This window comes from Pimephales promelas, chromosome 14, assembly GCF_988280905.1.
Source record: "Pimephales promelas chromosome 14, fPimPro1.hap1.1, whole genome shotgun sequence".
Lineage (NCBI taxonomy): Eukaryota > Metazoa > Chordata > Actinopteri > Cypriniformes > Leuciscidae > Pimephales > Pimephales promelas.
Window position 1 is genome coordinate 28233343 of NC_142782.1, and position 24112 is coordinate 28257454.

Consider the following 24112-nt stretch of genomic DNA (forward strand, 5'->3'; position numbering starts at 1 on the left):
CATTTTTGTAATTGTAATGAATGTCTTTAATTGTTTTTCCTACAAAATTTGTTTTTATATGACCACTCAAAGAAATCTGCAGCACGCATAATTTCAAAAAGGACCAACCATTTTGTATAATATTCTTGAAACTTTAAAATTTAGATTTATGAAATATTTTAGCTCAAAAACTGCATTTTTAACATGCCCACTTGCCATTTAGTAAAATAGTTTCTAAATGTATATATATTGTTTCGAATTTGGAATAGCTCTATGATTGTGGTTATAATGATATAAATACACCCCTAGATCTGCATGCGTTTGGTTTAAACCATTAATTTTGTCATGATCTCACTGCCTGTTGGTTCATTCACTGTGCCTTCCTGATCAAATATTTGATTTTTTTTTTTCTCTTCACAAAAATATTGTAAGATTTGTGTATTGCAGAGCAACTCTACAACAAGTACCTGAAACGATCAGGATCACCGAGATTATGGTTTGTGCCCGTGTTAGGTAAGCAAGTGCTTTGCTGGGTAAAATCTGATTAAAACTTTTATTTTATTTCTAAAAACATCTTGTATCTTTTTTAAACTCTTTAAAATCACTCTTATTTTCTGCCATGGTATTAGATACTTTTCTTTTTTTTTAAACCCATGTTAACATAACATTTCCAGTGTCTGGAAAGTCAGTTGGATAAGTAATGGCTGGAATACACTACACAACCATTTTCCAGATTTTTGCAGTCTGGAGACAATCCTAATTGCAGATTTTGGGCAGTCTGAGTGGACAGATTTCATGTAGTGTATGTTGGCAACTACGGTTTTAGAACACATTGTTTTCATTTGTTTAATCACATCATCCCCAGTTTTGCTGTGTAACCATTTACAAAGTCGGCTAGTGTTCGGTGACAAATGTTCAGAATTGAATCTCTGAGTGTATTCCAGCCATTCCTGAAGATTTTGCTCATTTCTCATTTCTCAATCAAACGCTATAAACTTGACTGTGAGAATAACCGTTCGTGATCATAGCCTTTCCAAAGCCTGAGCATCATTCACCCTCTCAGTGTTGTGTGCGTTCGTCTCAATGGATAGATCATGTGTTGCGTTTAAGTGTGTCTTGGGTGAGGAGGAGTGGTCGGGGAAGGGGTGAGCTGACCCGTGGGTGGAAGAACTAGCCTGTTGCCATCTGGTCTGTTTTGCTAGCTAAATCCTAACAATTTCATTGGGATTATAGCAAGTGAGTAATCCTGCTTTCCTTTGGGTCTGCGAGAGATTACCACGGGGATTAGCCCCCACCCGATAATAAACTTTATTAAAACGCAATCGGCTTTCAAGGCCTCTTCCCTCACACACTTGGAAGTTGGCTGTGGCCGGGAGGGGGTGGCGACCCCAGGGAGAGAGGATCTGAGGAGGAACACTGGAAGACAAGGGTTTGAAGTGTTCCAGATTACAGGCTCATCTGAAGGGCACCGTCGCTTGATCGTGAGCTTATGGGTTTTCGTGGAAATCTGAGTGCTGCCCTTTTGTCCCACATCTCTGTTTGCTTGATCTATTTTTTTCCCCCTTTACTAGATGCATTATACGAATCTTTGGGTTGACGTGTTGAGCGTTTAAAAATATGGTGACTACGTTAAAAAGAAAACCTCTGAGTTTCAAGGCTCCTGCAAAGGACAAAGAGGATGAGTATAGATCACATGACCTTTTTTGAACTTATTTGCTACATTTAAAGTGACAATTCCCCCCCAAAATCCTCATTAAAGGGATAGTTCACCCAAAAATGTAAATTCTCTCATCTTTTACTTGCCCTCATTCGCTGATGTATGACTTTCTTTCTTAAGATAAACACACTTTTTTTTTTTCTTTAGGAAAATAATCCATCTCTGAGTCCATTTAATGCTACTGAATGGCTGCCACTAATTTGATGCTTGAAAGAAAGTCATATACATCAGGGATGGCGTGAGGGTGAGTGAATGATGAGAGAATTTTCATTTTTCCATGAACTACCCCTTTAATTTATTCCAAGCCTGTATGACTGACTGACTTACTGTGAAACACAAGATATTTTAAAGTTTTAAAGAATCCAAACAACATTCACTGTAAAAACAGAAAAAAAGTAGATGCCAAACTGTAAAAAAAAAATATTGTTGGTTTAAAAATAAGTAACCTGGTTGCCTTAATTTTAAGTTCATTGAAATGGAAAAATTGAGTTAATACAATGAAGGAGATATTGTAATATTATGTTATCTGAACTACATAAATTATCCAAGTTGATTTGACAAAAGAAAAAATGTTGTGATTACAAATCGCGAAAATATTTCAACTTGGATGTTTAGATTATATTTAACTGACTTGTAAAACTGTAAAACGTAAAAAAAAATAGTTGAATCTTGTATCACTTTTTTAAAATTTATTTTAAAGCAATGTAAAAACATATGCTGTCATAACTTATTGATCATATAATTGGATTCCATCGACTTTCATTGTATGGACTAAAAAACATATCTAAATGTCTTCTTTGAACAGCGAAATGTGCTATTACTTTTTCTAGGTGTTCGGAGATCTAATTTTTGCCCAGGAGATTCAATCATCCAGATGGACGTTGAAAGGCGGACATGTGACATGTAGAGATCGGAGTAACACGGAGACTAAGTAAGCAAGGGTTAGTAAGCAACGCTCTAAAAAAAACATGTAGTACACCCTCGCAACCACAAACAGCCTGGCATGGCAGCGAGTTTTGCACCGGAAAAAGTGTTTTTTAGTCACCAAGACTTTAATTAAATTTAAAATGAATGTACTTTGTATTTAATCTGATCATTTGAAACTTATCGTTGTACATCCCAGCAAATTTGCCAGCATGTTGGTGAGAAGTACACACTATAGTCATGGATTTCCTATCCAATCTTGCTAGTGTCTCTATGTACAAATCAGACTGTATAACTGTGAAGACATAATACTGTGTTCCCTGCCAGACTTAAGTGAGGGACCTGTTTGTATGCTATGAGAACAATGGAACAAAAGATACCTCCCCAGCCCCCAACCAAAAGCGTCAGAAAGCAAGGGTAAAACATCACCTTGTGTTGCTGGTGTTGTGTTCCATAAATTAGACAATGCTGGGTTTTATTGCTGAGGCCCTCCAACATGTACTTTGCGTGTTTATGGTCGATCGCATGCTGGTATTAAAATGCTGGACAGGTTTGATACCTCTGCTGTCATACCACTCCGATTTTAATAATACAATAAAGCTTCTGCCATAGACATACACAGGGTGTGTGAGTGTGTATACACACTGAGAGTGAATTAATTCTGTGAAGAGAGGAAAAGGGTTAATATATGGTTTCGTTATTGTAGCTCATTTAACTCTGACCCCTGGATGTTACATTTATCCCTAAAGCAGGAGCCAAACAGGTCAGATTAATCTCATTTTACTACCGCCATTCCTCCCCATGTCCATAATGCATATTTTGAGATGCAGCCCTCATTCTTAGCTTTAATGTGGTCAGTCAGAATGAACAGATGGACTGCTGACAGGTGAGAGGTGACACGGCATGCTAAACCACTATAAGAAAACAAGACATTACTACTATATATATATATACACACGCACACACTGAATCCATGTGATGAGAATTTTGATGTAAGCCCCCAAATCTGGTTGAAATGTTCAATGATAAAAAAGAGATTACATTGTATTGTCTGGGCTTTAAAGGTTAAATTATATTTAAAGGGTTCCTCTTATATCTTTTTGCTTTGGTAGTGTTTATTTTGAAACGAACAAGAGCAATTTCCCCGTACTACATAAACAAGGAAATGTGGATATTTAATTTCAAATCCATATGCATTAATAGTAATGCGGTCTTCTCTTTACTGTTGTGATGGCTTTGGAACATGGATGCAGCAGGTATTTGTTCCCATCCAGACACTGTAACATAACATCAGTAAGGTCAGACAGTGATGTTAGGTGATGGGGTCTGACTCGCATTCATCGTTACAATTGATCGTCAAGGGTTTCAGCTCTGGTCTTTGTGAAGGTCGGGCAAGTTTTGCTCAGTAAATCATCTTCACAGGGACACCGTGCTGCTGGAACAGAATAGGTACGCTCCATTCAGATACACTATATTATTGTCCTTTGCTCCAATGTCATATGAAAGTAAAGTTGTTGTTTTTTTTTTAAGATAGATGATTTTCTAAAATCTAATTTACAAGGTTTTAAACATGCACCTGTGAAACAGTCCTTAAAGGGATAGTTCACTTTGAAATTAATTTTTGGTGTGTTTTAGCTTACCTCAAGGGCTTCCAAGATGTAGGTGTCTTTGTTTCCGCCGTAGTTTAAATTTTGATATTTTTAGGTCAAACCGTTCCTGTCTGTCAGTCATATAATGGGGGTCTATGGTCACCACCTCAAAGAGCATGCACAGAGAAGTCCAAATTAAACATGATTTAATGACTCGTAAATGTGAGTACACATTGATGGCCCAAGACACGAAACGAGCGGTTTGTGTGAGAAAATGAACAGTATTTATATCATTTTTACCACAGCCATAAAGCACCCGCGCCCTCAGATCACTTGTGGTTGTGGTTACACTTGTGGTTACAAGAGGTAAAAAGGATATAAATACTGTTCATTTTCTCACACAAACCGCTTGTTTCGTGTCTCAGACCATCAATATGTACTTACTTTTACGAGTCATTAAATCTCGTTAATTTGGACTTCTCTGTGCATGCTCTTTAAGGTGGTGACCATAGACCTCCATTATATGACTGATAGACAGGAACGGTTTGACCTAAAAATATCAAAATTGAAAATACTGTGGAAACAAAGACAACTACATCTTGTATGCCCTTGAGGTAAGCTAAAACATAACAAAAATTAATTTCAAAGTGAACTATCCCTTTAAGACAGCAATTGTCTACCGAATGTAAACTGTTAAAGTCACAGTTCCAATAACTCAGGACACCAAAGAGGCATTTCTACTGGCACTGAAAAACACCAGGAGGAAGATGCATAAGTGCCATAGTCCTTCTGCAGGAGGCATGAGGTCTGCAGATGTGAACAGAGCAATAAACTGCGATATTCATAATGTAAGGATCTCCATGCCCTTCATAAACCGACTGGAGAATAGGGTTGTGAAGGTCGTCTGAGATCAGCAGAAGGCCAAGCTCCTTCCTGAAAGCCACCAATCTTCTATAGGACAGGCAAGATGATGTCAATAAGATGAGTTTGGATGCCTTCCCAAGAATGTCCATCAACATGCGTTAATGAAGCAGAATGAACGGCCTTGTCAGCAAACACCGGAAATGTAATCTCCATGAAGATGCTTCAAAGATGTTCATCAGTGTCGTTTAAGCAATTACTTATTACCAGCTAAATGCCCCTCTCTTTTACCCCCATCTGTCTTGGACGAGACATCTCAACTCAAGATTTTGTAAATCGTTTTATTTGTATGAACTACAAACGTGTTGCAACACATATTAAGCTCCATGTAAGTTATTACGATAACAATTACAAGGCGTATTCATGCTATCAAAACACAAACAAACAATTAGGCCTGTGTCCATTAGTATTATTCAGTGCTTATCTAATTAAACTATTAGATGTGCACTTTAATTTAAAGCATTTTCTTCAATTGAATAACACAATAAAAATCATGCATAAGTTCAGAATCATTACGCTTCATGGGAGCCCGCTTAAATACACATAAATAAAGGTATCGATTGCTGAAGCAAGTAAAAACATTACAGGGGATCCTTCATTGTTTAATGGTATAAGCTTAAGGTGAAACACCGTCACCTTTAATTGAATTTCTAACCTAAGCAGGATCTACCCCTTAGCCAATTATAATGCATTAGACAATTATAATGCATTATTCCTGACCTGGTGTGCAATGGCCAGCCATCACTGTGTTACATGCTTCACTCTTTAAGAGTTTTGCATGCTGAAGGTTCACCTTTAAACGTGTATTTGTATATGGTATTGTGCATTGTATATTGCATATTGAATGTATATTTTGTTATATCATGTATAACTGACTGATATGGCATAGTAACTGTGATTTTTGGAGAAGCCCACCGTAGTAAATGTCTCCTAAGTGTAACTTACTCAACCTGAATTCAGATTCTGATTAAACAATGCCGAACCTCGTATCTCAACTAATTACGTAAATGGACAGGACCTGTCAAGAGACAATAACTATTCCCTAATAGAATTTGCCCCCAAGTGCAATTTAATTTCCACTGTTGCCCTCTCTTGAGGTCTCTTCATCTCTTTCTTTCTTTCCTTTGCAGGGAAAATGGGGGGAACGGCTTCTGACATTGATGTTCCAGCCTTTATTTACTCTTTACGCGGAATAGAAAGCAGCAGACTGAGGTAGACAGGTAAAACGTATCTATCTTTGTCTTAGTATTTGTTTGTATTTGTGAGCCGAAAGCTGCATGGACTTCCTGTGTGCTCGCACGAGCGCTGTCCAGCTCGCGAGGTGCTGAAATGAACATGCCACGCGACTGGCGGTAGGTTTGCATGACGTGATGTGCTTATTTAAGCGCGCGAACGTTGTTTCTTTTCGTTTCCTATTTAAATTTGATTTGTTTGACACATTTTTGAGCATGACTGTTTTAAATGTGTGTAAATTAACAAAAAACAAAACAAAAAACAGCATTTGTCATGTCGGCTGTAGGCTATAGGGAGACTAAGAAGTAGCCAATTTTTTTTCACGCTATAAATCTTAGACTTTGACATATTATTTACTTTGATATTATATGAGATTGGCAACAATTAGCCTACACTAAAGTACAAACAGCGCTGTTGCCAGAACATGGCTCACTGACACTAACAAACGTTTTAAGACATTGTGTGTTAATTAACTTGTTCAAAATAATTGTGTCATCCCTCATTTCTATTTCAATAATGTCATTTCATTCTAAATATATTTTAATTGAAATGTTACATTTTTATTTAAAACAAGTAGAAACAAGTGTGACACATTCCATTACCCCATTTTCTAATATTTATAAAAGTACCGTCTGGTCAATATTTTTATTTCATTTTTAAACGTAGATTTATAGAAGATTATTTAGTTGATTTTATATTTAAAATTAATCTGCTGACTTGTAAACCAGACGTAGCCTAATAAAATATTTTGATTTTTTTTATTTCTCTCTCTCTCTCTCTCTCTCTCTCTCTCTCTCTCTCTCTCTATATATATATATATATATATATATATATATAATTTAGTTAATCCAGAATTACTCGTTTGTAATTGTGTGTTACAACACGCTCCGTTTTACATGCACTATAGTCTAATCTAAACGCTTTAGGGTTGCTTTATTTGATTATTGATGTAAAGCGTTACTTAATGATCCTGATTTTATTTTCATCTGAAATTAATCTGAAATTTATCTGAACACTGTTTTGAATAGTAGCTCCAGTTGTAAAGTTCCCATTAATTTGCCCAAATATACGCTCAATGGAGAGAAGACTGCACGGCTGAAATCTGATCTATTGCTGTTCGCGTGCAGAGCCCTGTATTTTACTAATATGATGGAGCAGCAGCAGCTCGTGGTGTCAGAATGCGGATACTGTGAAATACTGGCAGTAATTAGAGGTGCTCGGGGTCAGCGGGAGTCGCACCCTTTCGCTGAATTATAGTGCACAGGTCTCTCGTTGTTCGGACAGGTGCCCTTTAGTGCATTTTATAGTGACTTAAACTGACTTTGAGATGCAAAATAACTGCGCGCGCGCGTGCACCACGCGGATTTAATCGTGTGGCAAAACATTGGCACTGTAAGAGCATTTGCCCCCCTGTTCTGTTTAAATAAGACTAAATTCACATTTTCCTTTGACCATCAGCGTAATCGAATAATCTGCATAAATACTCCACGCCATAATCAAAATGAAAATCAAAAGCGTGTCCCGGGATAATTCCCATGTCCACCATTGGCCCATGAAGAGGGAATCTGGTGAAGCTCGAGGGCTGCTGCTGTTTGCCACCATTTAATCAGCTTGATGATCACTTTCATTTAACTAAATTACACTGGAGCCATTAAGCAAACTGTGGACGGGGTTGTGTTGTTTAAAACTTGAAATAATCTGACTTTGATGATATCCACGTCTTATTTACATATCTCTGTAATCTCCCCATGATTTATATAGCCTATAGTTTGCTGTATTTTACAATTGAATTGAAATAGCATTCGCTGTGTATATAAATGAGAGGATTTTATCTGTATTATAGGATGTTACATTGTGTTTCTCCAGTCTCGAATTGTGAGCATTTTAGATTGATATTGATTTTATTATTAGTGTTCTGAAATTGGACAGTAACTAGTTTCAACGAGACTGTCCAGTAAACGGAGAGATTTATCAGTCATTTAAGCGTGGTGTGATGTGGAATTGATAATGCTCTCCCAATAGAATAGAATAGTGAAACTAGTAAATGATCAGAACGAATTATTATTTTTAAAGCTTTTTTAAAGCTCACCTTTCTTTTAGGCTAAATAATTACGCTACAATGTAAGATAGAATTCATTTATAAATATTATTTAAATAACAAATAATGTTTAATGTGTTGTGAATTTCTATTTAGCAAGAGGAAACTGTAGTTGTATCCACAGAGTTTGTTCTTTCAGTGTATTCGCATCTCACAGAGCTTCCAGCACATGTGGCCTGATATAAACAATAGGCTTTGGCTTTGAAGTGTTTGTAAGGATGAGGGCGAGAGGAGTGAGGTAGGCTAAGAAGAGAGACGTAAAGACATACGTGATACAGGCTACGTAGAAAAGCAGCGAGACTGACGATGATGAGACTACTGCTCCATTGTGAAGCTTGTTTTCATGAGCTCGCGAGCGCACACACACACACACACACACACACACACACACGGCGCATTATAGTGTCCATGAAGAGAATTGGAAGTGAAGATTGAGTTCATCTCACTTGAACCCCGCTCTCTCCGGAGGAAGAAAAGCTCGAATGAAATGATTCCTGTCAGGATTGACTGTGTCGAGACGGCTGATAAACAACGTAAAAGCTCTCTTGAGTTTGTATTTTTAGCAAACGTTTTCCAGGCACTATTGAGAGTTTTTGTCCCATTGAACTCGTCAGGTCAACAGGACAAAATAATGAGAGCTAATATGAGCCATTTTAAGCGCAAATGTAATATAGCTGTAATAAAAGAGAGAAACTTTTAAATAAAATGTAAACTAATTTAATAGTGCGCATGAACTTATAGACAAATTGCCTGCATTGTTAACATTTTCTCAGAACGTATGAGAGAATAGCTTAATTCATAATTGTAATTCATTATAAGGTAATTTATACTTTTTTTCACTTTACAATATCAGTCAAAATGTATGCTATTATCTTTTAAAATATTTTACAACTTTAATTCAATATATATATTGCCAAGGCTATATGATAAGGTAACTTAGGCTACAGGTAGACCAATAATCAGGGTTTTGCCTAGCATTTTACTTATTTTTTATTATGAATATTATTTACATTCTTATTCCACACATTCCAGAACACCCCCATAGCCAACATGTAGGCTACTCGAGGCGATTGCATATTCCTAGACATCCACTAAATAGCAACCCTAAAATAAACCACGTTTTAAATATTCACGTAGGTCTAATATTTACGTGACTTGTTTGACTCACCCCTGACAGGTCTCAAAAGGGTTTAAAAACACTTCAGATTCTGACGTTTCGGTAGCGGCCCTGTTTTATCGTCATCACTTCCTTATCGCTTTTTCGACTTACCTGAGAGCGCGAGGCGCACAAGTTCCCGCCTCTCTTGCGCCCGTCCACGCCTCCCATTGGCCCCCCGGGGGAGTGACGTCAGGGCCGCCCCTGCAGTGTGAATGAATCAAGTGGTTTGTGTGACACACAGCGAAAGAACGCACGAGCCCGAACTCACGCGCGAGCGCCCGACTATTTCACGAGGATAACCACAGGAGCGAGGACTGTAAAAGGACGCTATCCGGGGAGAAAAATTATTTAATGCACCTCTGAGATTCTCAGACCTCCGCGAGCGTGTGCATGTGCGCGTTTTATCAGACTGGATGAAAATGATGCAAAGTGCGGCTGTGTTGCCCGGCGAGAGCGCGGTGAAGGGTCTGCCGGACATCCTCGGAGTGCCACTGCAACGTAAGGGATTTTTCTTCTGCTTATATTGATTAGTTAATCAGAGAATTGGCAGGCCTCCTCCGGGCGTCTGCAGGCCACCACTGTGGAATAACATGTGGCTTTTAATTAAACTCCACTGGGGAATCATAAGTGAGCCACCGGGACTAACTGGGTGGTACAATTAAATCAGACGACTTTTAAGTGTAAATAGTATTAACTGTATATGTCATAAATTCTGATTTAATCTCTAGCATTAGTCCCCAAATATTATTTTATGATGATAGCTAATAAACGTTCTTCTTGAATCTGTTCATAACTGAGCTCTGTAACGCATAAAAATGTGTCTTGTGTAAATGCAATGCTTTATAATATAAAAGAAAAATGAAACCCAGCCTGATTGCATATTGGTCAGACAAATTTTAGATGGCACAGAATATTAGGCTACATGTTCTATATATATTGCACCCCTTAATATAGGCTATAGAACAGGCAAATATTAAGACGGATAGAAAAAATATGTACGCCGATTTCTCTATAATCCAGTGGTCAAATGGAGCAGAGTGCATTTCATGTTATTTGTTTAAATAAAACAGAGATTATAAAACCATCTAGATTCACATGAACATATATTAATGTCATGGCATTTAGCATTTTATATTATCTTCGCATCTGGTCTTTATCAGTCGCAAATTAATCTGTGTTAGGCCTGTATAATCTGATCTAACAATCAAGATGGAGTTTGAATTGGATAAATTGCTGACCTAATTATTCACAGGCGAGCTTCAGAAATGTACAGATGGACCTCATCTTGTTTGGGCCAGACTTGCTTTATGCAATTGTCTATTGGAAAGAAGAGAACGCATTCACTTGACTTTTAGTCATCAAAAGTAGTACGTAATAAAATAATAATGGACAAATTACTGAGTGAACAAGAGAAGAAAATCCTGGAAAATGAACTTGTTTTTTTTTTTTTTTTTAGCCAAAAGAATGGCCAGAGGTTAAGTAGGCAATATATAGGTCTGTCAGAGCAGGCGAATGCCTAATTTCATTAAATGATAGATTAAAAGATACTGCTACTCAGCCTCCCTTGGCGAATAGATGATGGATTAAGTGAGGATTATTTTAAGAATAATCTGTTCTTGCGGTATGGATCTAAATATTATTCTAATGCACAGGATGCTTTCAAAACAACATATGGGTAATTAAAACAGAAAAAAGAAGCCTGCAAGAAAACGAGATATTAAAGAGAATGCATTGAATGAAAAAAAATGAAACCAGAAGCCTAATATCAGACGAAACGAGTGAGTTACTTAGAATATTTCAGATGCACACGTTCATGTTTAAAAAAGACCTGCCATGGCAGCCATCTTTTAATTGAATGGCTAATCAAATACATCCTTGGAGTAAATGAGCGTTAAAAGCTGAAGGCGGGTGAATGAGTGAAGCTGCACCGGGCGGGAGCTGTTCCTTCAGCACCACACGCTCCGGACAGAGCAGCACCAAGACCCAACAACAGAAAAACTACAGTAAAGAACTGTTAATTGCCTAACTGTAAATTACCTGAAACTATCACTTATTTTGTTTAGGCTACAAAACACCATAGGCCTACTGTAAAATTCAGTAGGTGAAGTTTTTTTGTGGAATTTAAAGTATAAATTACCTTGTAGCCTAATTTACAGTATAGGAAAAAATAGCCTGCAGCCTATATTTAACAAGGCATTACACTGATAAAAATATTGGAAAAATATTGTGTTAAGGAAAAAGGCATTACTGCTAATTTATGGGAAAGGGGCATTCATATAATTTCCATATCCGATGCAAACTATCACAGTTTGTATTTTATTTAAAAAGTCATGTTTTTTATTTCATTATTTACTTTTTATGTTATTATTTCTGTTATTTATTTAACGTTTACGGCATTGTTTTTGTGTCGTGCGTTACTGATGGTGTTTGTGTGACATGTTCTCTGTCAGTGTGATATTATTGGCTACGGTGGCTGTAGAGGTCGATTTTGATGAACTTTGAGACATTTGTCGTGGGTTTAAATGACATAAAGCATTCACGTGGACCGTGGTTACGCATTTAATTATTTAATTGATATTATTAAAACTATCCTCTTGCGTCATAATATCAGCATATGTTGAAAACATCACGTGTGAGAACTTGCCGACAGAAAGAATGGCATCAAAGGTCAAATATCGATATTAAATGTCATGATATTGTGATCTGAAGGTATTGTCTGAACGCTGACGGATATAGCCTATACTTTACCAAATAAGATCAGCTGCTTTTAATCATTTATACTTTTATGTCCTGTTTGGTTTTAAATGTCAGTGTTCTGTGTGTGTTTTGTTCGATCACTTGTTCTTGAGCATCAGTAATTGAAGTGACAGACTCTCTCTGTTAAAGAATCAATGAAGCAGTTATATGATTTCAATCTCAATGTCCTCATGTCCTCGGCCGTTTTCTTCAGAGATATTGATTATTTACCAACAAATGGACATCTTTCCTCGCCTGTCCACCATTTACCGGTCCCATATGTTTGCCTCGTGGAATGTTCGCTAAATTTGCTGCCACAATAATGTCATGCATGTTAATCACTTATAAGGCCTAATAATTCATATTTGATATGTTATTAATATTAACTAGTATTTGTTTAATACATTTATTTAGGCTAAGTCATATTTATTATAGAAATTCCATTAGAATTATATTTTTTTGGAAGTAGCCTAGCTTATTAGCCTATAGGCTAATTTTCAGTGATGTTATTTTTGTCGCGTTTTTATTGATTTGTAGCTACTATGTTCAAAAATAGTAAATATTAATTACATTTTCAAAAAATCAATAGGTTTTAATAGTATTTTCCCCAGCATGTTATTGTTTTATATTATTTTTCACAACAGAAGGTTATAATTTTATTAATATTGCAATCGAACAAGGTAAAATGCTGAGATCATCATTGCACCTTGGTGTCAAAATGACTTGATTTCATGAAAAAAAATTATGTCACTTTATAACAACTTCATTTATTAGGCCTAGTACGATCATTATATGATCATAGTACGATAGGCCATACAGTTCAGTAGCGTTTTTAATTACGTATATGAATAGCTACTATACATAAAGTAGGCTATAAACCATAGGCTATTTACGTTTCTACTTATTTAAATTCCTAACGAGTAACGTCCTTTCCACCATTATATAATGTAAGCATGTTTTTAATGACATAAAATTATTATTTTTTTTAAATTACTATTAAGTCTAACCCTTTTTGTTTAAATTTAGATATAGCTAGTGTTAAAAAAGTTATCTGTGCATATTTGACCCTCGTGCATCTTGTGTGTTCCTCCAGAGATCCCCCAGTGCGCAGGCTGCAGTCAACACATCCTGGATAAGTTTATTCTGAAGGTTCTGGATCGTCATTGGCACTCAAAATGTCTCAAGTGCGCCGACTGTCACGCGCTCCTGGCTGACAAGTGTTTCTCTCGCGCTGGGAATGTCTACTGCAAAGAGGATTTCTTTAAGTGAGTCTGTCTGTCTGTCTGTCTAAATATGATAAATGAACATCAAATCACTTTACAAAAATAGTCAACCTTTATTTATCCAAGGAAATAAATGCATAGGCCTAATTGAAGTGGTTAATGAAGTTAAGCCTAGCTGTACATCATTATACATCATATTGAATTTCTGTTGTTTCAGTCACTATATTGGCAATGGCTGCATTCATTATCAAGGACTGGAAATGACAGTACCAACTGCTTCAAGTTAGACTGTCGCACAACAGTTTTGTCAAATCTCTTCACATCAGATCCTTTAGTGCAGTTTGGCACTGGTGTGTGTGTCGGTGTGCTTCAATGTTCAAGTAAAGGCTGGCACATAGATTCTCTGTCATTGTTAATAAAGTGCTGTTTCATTTTTCATGTGTCAGGTTAGGAAGCACAGTGTGCTGGAACTCCGCTGCAAAGACTGCGTGTTCCCAAATTCAATTCCCAATGCTATATTAGAACTTGAGGAAGCAAGTTAGCATTTTTTACTCTGCATCCCTCTGTTCCCTTCCTTTTCTTTCCTCTTTTCTTCTGTTTTGCGATTGGATTTCCCCCCTTGGCTTTAAGGAAGGAAATTAAGTTTGACTTTTATCCAAAACAGGATCAGTATAGTGGCTTTTACCAAATCATGTTTGAGAGGTTTTAATGTCACAGGCTTCAATGAGACCTAAAACGCTAGCAAGACTCAGAGTGGAGGCTAACTTTATTAGCAAGCCCGTGGGGACAAAAGGAGGGATTTTAATGTTAAGACCGGCATGGTGCTGCTGAGGAGCACGGAGAGGGGGGGATGGAGTCGGTTCACAGGCGAGGGGGGCGTGCGGGGGGCGAGCCTTCCCGTTAATGTTGCAAAAACTTCACCTTGGTTAAGTAAAAGGAGGGTTTATTTAGCAGTATTCACACCGTGATTTACAGCCTATTCTGACTCAGTGCTTTATGAGCCGTTCTGTGCGTAGGTTTAAAGTGGCCTCTCTCTCTCTCTCTCTCTCTCTCTCTCTCTCTCTGCCTCTGCCTCTGCTACATTGAACAAGACCATTTGTCAACTCCAGGGACATGACCAGCACAAACAAAGATGCTCACTATAGTATCCTGAGCGTTTAAAACTTTGTAGTGATGAAAATATTACTTATACAAATAGCCATTGAAGAAGAATACAAGATGTAATGATGCTTAAATTATAAAATGAGATTCGGTAACACTTTACAATAAGGTTTCATTTTTCAACATTAGTTAGTTAACATGAACAATCCCAGCAATTAATGATCTTAGTTAATGTTAATTTCAGCATTTAATAAAATATTTTGCTAACACTTTATAATAAGGTTAATTAGTTAACATCAGTTTAGTTAACGCAAACTAAGAATGAACAATACACAGCATTTATTAATCGATATTAATTTCAACTTTCACTAATACATTATGAATATCAAAGGTTGAATTTGTTAACATGCACTGTGAACTAACATGAATAAACAATGAACAGCTGTTTGTTATTAACTAATGTTAACAAAGATACAGTAATTTATACAGTAACAAATGTATTGAACATTGTTTTTCATGTTAGTTAATTATAAAACGTTACCAATATTTTTGAAATCAAAAGTTAACATTTTTTAATTGTTTAGAACTAAGCATATTGTACAAACAAGAGTACATACAGTATAACCAGGATTGTATATACAGTACAACACTGTACCTCTTAAACGACTGAATAGTTTATATTGCTTTCAAGGTTTAGATATGCATTTTAATGTCAATTTTAAATTCTTCAAATATAGGATTTTTTTTTCAAATCAACAATCATTACTTAACTGATGCATGCTACTCTAATCTTTTTACTTCAAAACAATATTATATAATCATTCCCAATGCTTTTATCTCATCAAAATAGTGTATTCTGAGTTTTGCTTTCCCTTTGTTCTGTGGGACATTCTTTTTAGGTATTATTTTATAACTAAAAACTAAAGGCACTAAATAACCAAAAACTGCTGGGAAAATTCATTAATAAAATATAAACAGGACAGGCAGGCATATGGGAAAGGGTCAAAAGTAATTGTCTATGATGGTTTGGATGTCTCATCACATTCAGAATGGTTAAAATGACTGAAATTGAGAAAAGAGGGACAAACAAAACAATGGACAATTGTATTTGCTGTAAAACATATTGCTTTTTGTTTATGTTAACTAATGTTAACAAATGATTAGGGGTGTAACAATATATTATGCCACAATATATCATTATACAAAAATGCAACAATATTATGGATGGATGAAAATTAAAAGTTTCAGAGTTTTACATTAAACTATTTATAATGTTGAATATAATAATGCAATGGGGGAATATTTGTGGGTCCTGATATTGCCGAATGTGTTATGTTACCAGTAAAAAGTGTCCTACATTATTTTAAATATATCTAGTCAGTGACAGAGTGCAAGCAAGTTTTCGGCATTTCGTGCATTGGGTTAGTACCAAGCCTATTTATTTACACATAAAATTAAGCATTTTAATCAACAGTACATTTTTTGTCAACACTGTAAAAAATAAAACCATAATTTTTACGGTAAAAAAAATGGCAGCTTTGGTTGCCAGAACTTTACCGTCAAAAATACGGTAGCAATGTTATTGGTTTTACAGACTTAGCTTAAAATTTATAGTAATAAACTGTATTTCATTATCTGATATAATGTTAATTTATCAATCTATTGTAGAATTTATATCTGTTTTGTACCATTGTATTACACTGACAACCACCAATCATCATGGCAGAGATGAGAGTCACATGATCAAACAAAACTCATCACAAGCAGGCTTCCACACATGGCTAACACACATAAAATTAAAAAAAAATGCAATAAACATTAATTTAACAACATTAAATGTAACATAAAACCCTAATGTACATAACTGATTAGAAAAAAACAGGAAAACTATGAGGAACCATATTTCAACAAAAATACATAAAATGTGTAGTGTCACGCAGGGAATTGTGGGAATGTCAATTTACATTTTTTCACTGTAAATTATACAATGAGTAAATTTAACGGTATTTTACAGTAAAATTACATTAAATGTATAGCGTTAGGTCTATCACAGTTACTGTATATAGTACGGAAACTTTCTGTTAACCAATTAATTAGTATTTTTCAGTCTTTTACCATTAAAATCACAATTATTTTTTACAGTGAACCTTTTATTGTCTTGTAGTATCGCAATAATATCGCATCGTGAGTTCAGTATCGTGATATCTATCGAATCGTGACATGAGGGTATCGTTACACCCCTACAAATGAGACTTTATTGTAAAGTGTTCCCTGACATTGTGTGTGTGTACTTTCAGGCGTTTCGGGACAAAATGTGCATCGTGCCAGCAGGGGATTCCCCCGACGCAGGTGGTCCGGAAAGCTCAGGACTTTGTGTACCACCTTCACTGCTTCGCCTGTGTAATGTGCAGCAGACAGCTGGCCACTGGGGACGAGTTCTACCTCATGGAGGACGGAAGGCTCGTGTGCAAGGAGGACTATGAAACAGCCAAACAAAATGGTGAGCTTTTGTCTTCAGATCAGTGTAAATCATGCTTTCTCTGACCATCAGTGGGTTGCTCTTGTTATGCTGTACATTTTAAGCTCTGTATTTTTTAAAAATGTATATGCATGAGTTAATGGATAACTATATTAGAATTTCAGAATGCTCAGTAAATGTATTAATTATATTGATTAATGACAAGATAGATATAGGGATACAAAATAAAGTGCTAAAATTAACACTTACCAATTTTTTTTAAATCATATAAATGTCTGTATTATCACACGTTTTAAATGTTTTAAAGCAAGGCAAATCAAATAGCACTACAACACATCACAGAACTGTGACATTATGTCACTTCCTGGAGGATAATTATCGTGTGTGACTATATATACAGTACATACATACACAGTATGATCTATATAAGATCTGGACAATAACATTGATGCACTTCTTGATTGAAATAACACCACAACATTGATTTCCATCAAGAGGAGCATCAATTTTTGGTCAAGATCTTGTATTGACAATGCAAGAGTCGAGTGCTCTGTAAAGTCTCCTCCTGCACATCCCAAAGACTTTCTGGAAGGTCTGGAATCAGAGGTATATATATATTGACAAATATATTTAAAATTTATGAAACATTTAAATCTTGAAATGTATGTATGAGATTAAGTTTACATCCATTTATTTAAACTAAAATAAATATATAATATTAAATATATAATTAATATATAATTTTATGTTGTTATTACATTTATTATTATTATTTATATACATGAGTTATGTCCATTACTACAGATCCATCAGAGTTGTAGGTAGTTGCTGAACTGGCTATGAACTGGATATGCTTTTATATGGCTGCGGTAGCTATATACAGTATTTTTTGCCTCAGGCTCGGCCGACGTCACAGGATTGGAAATCGTCTCAATTGGAAATCATTCTGACAGCAAAGTTCAGGAGTGGAGATTGTGTAATTAACTTCTTCTTTTACAATCATAGAGAGACACTGAGAGATCAGAGGAGGCAACAGGATGGTAGTAAGGAGACAAAATCACCATTAACTACAGTCTAGTAGGGTCTCAGTGTCTGGCATATTAAGTCTATCTGTGATCTGACCTCTCATGGATCTGCCTCTGAAAGCCCCTCACGCTGTATTTATGGAGATTTCTGTGGGCTGTTGATTGATTATATTAAGTGATGCAATGCACTTTTACGGTAGGGCCCCAATAACTCGCACTGGCATGCCATTCTCCGTGGAGATTTATTCCCTTTTCCGCCACAGTGTGACAGTTTCAGGGGAGTATCGACTGGTCATGTGTGAGCACTTCCACTCAAAGCATCCCACAAACTCTTCTTTCCTTGTACCCCACAGTAGATGAGCTACTGACATTTTGCCTGATGATTTTTAACTTCTTTGAGTTCAGTCCTGCTTATGTCGATTTTTAAATAACCTTTACACATGTTTTCACTGCGACAATTATTTCAGTTCAGTTAAATGTTGGTTATTATGTCATTTAAAAATTAGGGCTGTGAAACGATTAATCGCGATTAATCGCATCCAAAATATAAGTTTTTTGTTTACATAATATATGTGGGTGCACTGTGTATAATTATTTTATATATATATAAATACACACACATGTATGTATATTTAAGAAAAAATATTATTTGTACATAAAATATTTATATTTATATATAATATAAATTATATATAAATTTAAATACAGTATATACATGAAAATATTTCTTAAATATATACAAGCATGTGTGTGTATTTATATATATATATAAAATAATTATACACAGTGTACCCACATATATTGTGTAAACACAAACTTTTATTTTGGATGCGATTAATCGTGATTAATCGTTTGACAGCCCTATTAAATATATAAAAATAACAAAAAATAGAAGATAATTTAGAACTTCTTCTAAACTTCTTTTGTTGAATTGATATGTGATGGTAAAGACATTTATAATTGTTTTTCTATTTGAAATAAATGCTATTCTTTTGACTTTTCTATTCATCAAAGAATCCTTAATAAAATTGTCATGGTTTACAAAATAAAAAAACAATAATAATAATTGAGCAGCACAGCTGTTTTCAACATTGATAATAATACTAAGAAGACATGCTTACAAATCAGCATATTAGAATGATTTCTGAAGCATCACGTGACTCTGAAGACTGGAGTAATGATGCTCAGGGATAGATGTCATTATATAATATATTCAAATAGAAAATAGTTATATTAAATTGTAATAATATTTCACAAAATGAGTTCATTTTTTTGATCAAATAAGTGCAGCCTTGCTAAGCAAAAGATACACTTTTTTACCAACCTCAAACTTTTGAACACTGCTGTATATATATACAGTATATGTGTGTATATTTTCTGTACAATTTTGTCCATTTTAAAATACTTTCTAGCATGCAAATACACATTTAAGCTGCTCGACTCTGTTCGACCAGCCAATGGTAGAGGGTGGAAGAAAATTCAGTTCTGTTTAGTGGCTTTTATATACTTTTACACTTTTTTTTTTTTTAATATACTTTTAAAATTGGTGTGTTACAGACGATTCAGAGACAGGAGCGAAACGTCCTAGGACCACCATTACAGCCAAACAGCTGGAGACACTCAAAAGCGCCTACAAGAACTCGCCTAAGCCAGCACGACACGTGCGCGAGCAGCTCTCCTCAGAAACGGGCCTGGACATGAGAGTGGTGCAGGTGAGATAGGACTCAGGACGACCTTTCGAGTTAGGCCTCAAAGTGTGGCTGTCTGAGTCCTGACTGAGGCTTTTTGGTCCACAGGTGTGGTTTCAAAACAGACGGGCAAAAGAGAAACGGCTGAAGAAAGACGCCGGTCGGCACCGCTGGGGTCAGTTCTACAAAAGTGTCAAACGCAACCGAGGGTCCAGTAAGACGGAGAAGGAGAGCTCAGCCGATGACGCAGGACTCAGCGACAGTGAGCTTAGTTTCAGAGGTGACACTTTTTACATCTCCCATGACGCTCTTTCTTTCACATTTTTATTTCCCTTCTCAATTCCCCTTTTCCTTTTATTTTTCAAATATGCCACTTGATGGATTGTTTGGAATATTCAAATGAGGCTTTTGGTTCTGCTACGTGTTTTTTTTTTAATGATTATTTCATTTTTGTCCGCCAGTTTTGAGAACTCATAAAAGTCTCGAACAGCTTTCAAAGGGAGGCTGTGTTTACGAGAAATGAAAGCAGCGATGCACAAACTCTATAAAATTGGTGAAGCTTTTAGTCAATTAGAGGGGAAGCACACAGGGCTTTTGTTGTTAGTGAAAGAACAGAGTCTGGTTTGCGCTCCTGTGTGTACAGAGAGTAAATCACAAATGCTCACCGTAAGCATCAAGCATCTTTTTTTTTATAAATGGGATATTTATGAGGTATTTCTTATAATGGCAATTCTTCTTCTATGTGTAAGAGTTTGAATATACCGTTCAAAAGCTCATAGGTTGAGTAAGATGCCTTCATCCATCAAATTTGATGAAAAATACAGTAATATTGTGAAATTTTTTTCTATTTTTTAATATATTTGGTAACACTTTACAATAAGGTTTGATTAATTAATAGTTAATGTATTAAAGGAGTAGTTCACTTTTAAAAAACTTTTGCTGATAATTTACTCACCCCCATGTCATCCAAAATGTGCATGTCATTCTTTCTTCAGTCGAAAAGAAATTAAGGTTTTTGATGAAAACATTCCAGGATTTTTCTCCATATAATGGACTTCAATGGGAACCAAATGGTTCAAGGTCCAAAAGACAGTTTCAGTGCAAACTGTTCAAAGGGCTTTAAACGATTCCACACGATGAATAAGGGTCTTATCAAGCGAAGGGTCTTATCATTTAAAAAAAAAAAATAACAGTTTAAGTTTTATAAGCTTGCTCCTTGCTCTGTTCTGTACTGTGCGTTCGTGACTCTCCTGTTCGAACTCGTTTATCAAAATGAACAAATCTTTTTTCGTGTCATTTGGTTCATTCAACGAACGAAATGAATGAATTGACTCGGGAAAAGATTCGTTCATTTTGAAGTTCACCCAAAAAATAAAAATTTTGTCATCACTTACTCACTATTGAGCTGTTCCAAACCATGAGTTTCTTTCTTCGGCTGGACACAAAAGAAGATATGAAGAGTTCAGATGCAAAAGCCTCTAAGTGCCATTTGAAATTTTCTTCTAAAATGATCATTTTTATCAAGCTTGTATATTTAAGTTCAGTAATTTCACTTAAATGGCAATGAAGATTACCTATTAATTGCCATTTAAGTGAAATTACTGAACTTAAATATACAAGCTTGATAAAAATGACCATTCTAGAAGAAAATTTCAAATGGCATTTAGAGGCTTTTGCATCTGAACTCTTCATATTTTAAAGAGTGCTGGTAATCAGACAGTATTGTTTTCTTACTATGGAAGTCAATGGGTGTCTTCAACTGTCTGGTTAACAACATTGTTTAAAATATCTTCTTTTGTGCTCAGCAGAAGAAAGAATCTCATACAGGTTTGGAACAGCTCAATAGTGAGTATGATGACACAGCCCATTCTCACCCCCAAGGCGTCACTTAACTGACGCCTTGGGAAGCATTTGGACATGCTTCAATATCTGACGCTTTAGGCGTCCTTTACTGTCAGTTACGTAGATGACGCCCTAGGATCGCGTGTACCCTACCCCCACCCCACACCTAAACCAACCGCGTCCTCTAACTGACGCTTTCCTTTAGCGTTAGTTAGATGACGCCGTAGGATCGTGTCATGTAAGTGACGCTAAAGGGCGCCTAAAACATCAAATATTGAAGCATGGTCAAAGGTGACGCCTTGGGGTGAGAATGCGTTGGATGACAACATTTTTTTTATTTTTGGGTGAACTATCCCTTTAATTTACCCTTGCTGAATAAAAATATTCATTTCTTATAGTGTAGGTGTTTTTTTAAAGAGATGTTGTGTGCTCTCTCTAACAGAAGACCAGATCCTGTCAGACCTGGGTCACGCCAACAGCTTGTATGGAAGCATTGGAGACGTCTCGAACGGGAACATGCTCAACGGGAGCTTCTCCCTGGAGGGGAGCGGGCAGCCTTACCATGACCTGCGGGCGGGTAGTCCCTACGGCCTGCCACAGTCGCCCTCGTCCATCACTTCCCTCCCTGGCCACACCCCGCTGCTCAACAACTTAGGCTTCAGCATGGACGGCATCATGGGTCAGGGCGGTCAGCCCAATGTAGGTCAAGCTCTGAGAGCAATGGCTGGAGGACCCACCTCTGACCTGTCGACAGGAAGTAGCACGGGCTACCCAGACTTCCCCACTAGCCCTGCCTCATGGCTCGATGAAATGGACCACTCCCAGTTCTGAGGTCAAATGTCAAAATGGAAAGTGCGGTACTATGAACAAGACGTTTGATGACGCCCAGAACTGTGGCGAAATGTTTATGTGGCGAGGGTGCCTAAAATGGCAGCTACTTCAACCTTGCTGAATGGCGTGCTGATACGAGCAACCCATCGTGGAATGTCTGCACTGTATCATAATTTTTTGTTACTCGTATTTTTTCATCGTTCTCAAAACTGGATTGGACGATTTCCAGCATGAAATGGCGTGCGGCTGAGAATGGCGTTCAAACCCCAGACCACCCTGGAAAAACAATCACGATCCACCACTTTCTGAGAACAAGATCGGGCCCATGCATGTTTCCGAATGAGGAAGAGAACCGCCCACGTTCAAAATGGCGACGCACTTTATGTTCCTCCTCGACTGCACACAGCAGGCTGAATACGGTAAAGAGAGGAGTGCACCGAGCAAGGAGAGATATTTAAACAAGTGGCACAAGTGTATCTTTCCTACTTACAAGGGTTTGGGATTTTAATAGGTGAAACTTTCTAAACGGCCCTACTAGAGGTGGCCCTTCACGTTAGGTCTGAAGAATAGATAAAGATTATTTTTGAATAAGGACGAATCCGCATGCACTGCTCTGAATTTTCAAAAAAAAAAATCTCTGTGTCAATGGTCCCTGTCTGTTCAACACTTTTCTGTTAAATTCAGGCATCCTGGATAAGCAATGAAACAAAACTAGCTGGTTAAAAATTTTAAAATAAAAGTTTGTATTTATTTACTATACAAGGTTGGTATAACCATCAAAATACTTTCGTTTCCCATTGCTATTCTTAGTTATTGCTCCATGAGCATTAGAATGTAATTTATTTCAGAGCAGATGACAGCAGTGGAATCAGAATATGTGATTGGGCCACTACACAGACACAAGTATGGCCTGACCAATTATTATCAAGCAAAAAAATGTGAAAGGGAAAATTTCTTATCTAACACATTTAGCAACAACTTGTGTTATTCCTGTTTTGGATACCAATGTCAGTATTATGAAGAGTTGGATTATGGGAAAGAGTATGTGTTGCTGTAAAACTATAAAACTGGTGACACAATTGTAAACACGAGGAAAATAATTTCAATTTTGTTCTTGCAAAATTTGGACCCACGTAATGGCGACTGAGTAAAGATGACGCTGCTGAAAGAGTGAACATAAGCTAACAAAAAGCAACATGAAAACAAAAAATACAAAAACAGAAAAATATCCATTCAGAAATTTTTTTTAGTCTTAATGGCTGTAAATTTTGTAAAGTCTCAAAAGGTGTTGACAGTCTTGTCTTATGAGCATTATTTATTGCTATGGATCTTTGAAAAAAAGAGCACTGAATTTAGTCCTATATGCCTTCTGTCCAATGGTATGAGTTGTGTACAGTCAAATCTATATGGAGAAATAAAGCCGAATTGTCTTTGGGTTACTGCGATGGTTCTTTTTCTTTTTACTTCACACTCTTTTATTAATAATGATTATAAAGTTATACACAGCTATAACAATTGTTTTTTTAATAGTAAATCAATTATTTTATTCTCATTCAAATAAACAAAT

At 36.4% G+C, this 24112-nt stretch overlaps 1 protein-coding gene across 1 annotated transcript; it reads left to right on the forward strand.

Moving 5' to 3' along the window:
* Window positions 1-9375: 9375 nt before the first annotated feature.
* Window positions 9376-23981, forward strand: lhx4 (LIM homeobox 4). Its single transcript, XM_089119792.1, has 6 exons — window positions 9376-10118; window positions 13450-13621; window positions 16978-17180; window positions 19742-19896; window positions 19981-20152; window positions 22157-23981. Exons 1-6 carry the CDS (start codon window positions 10034-10036, stop codon window positions 22543-22545), a joined length of 1176 nt encoding a protein of 391 aa, XP_088975918.1. The 5' UTR covers window positions 9376-10033; the 3' UTR covers window positions 22546-23981.
* Window positions 23982-24112: the final 131 nt, after the last annotated feature.

Bases quoted from the DNA above. Each gene is read 5' to 3' on its own strand.
- lhx4 (XM_089119792.1), top strand. From the start codon at position 10,034: ATGAAAATGATGCAAAGTGCGGCTGTGTTGCCCGGCGAGAGCGCGGTG. The intron at 17,181-19,741 runs GTGAGCTTTTGT...GGTGTGTTACAG, and splicing joins TGAAACAGCCAAACAAAATG to ACGATTCAGAGACAGGAGCG. The intron at 19,897-19,980 runs GTGAGATAGGAC...TTTGGTCCACAG, and splicing joins TGGACATGAGAGTGGTGCAG to GTGTGGTTTCAAAACAGACG.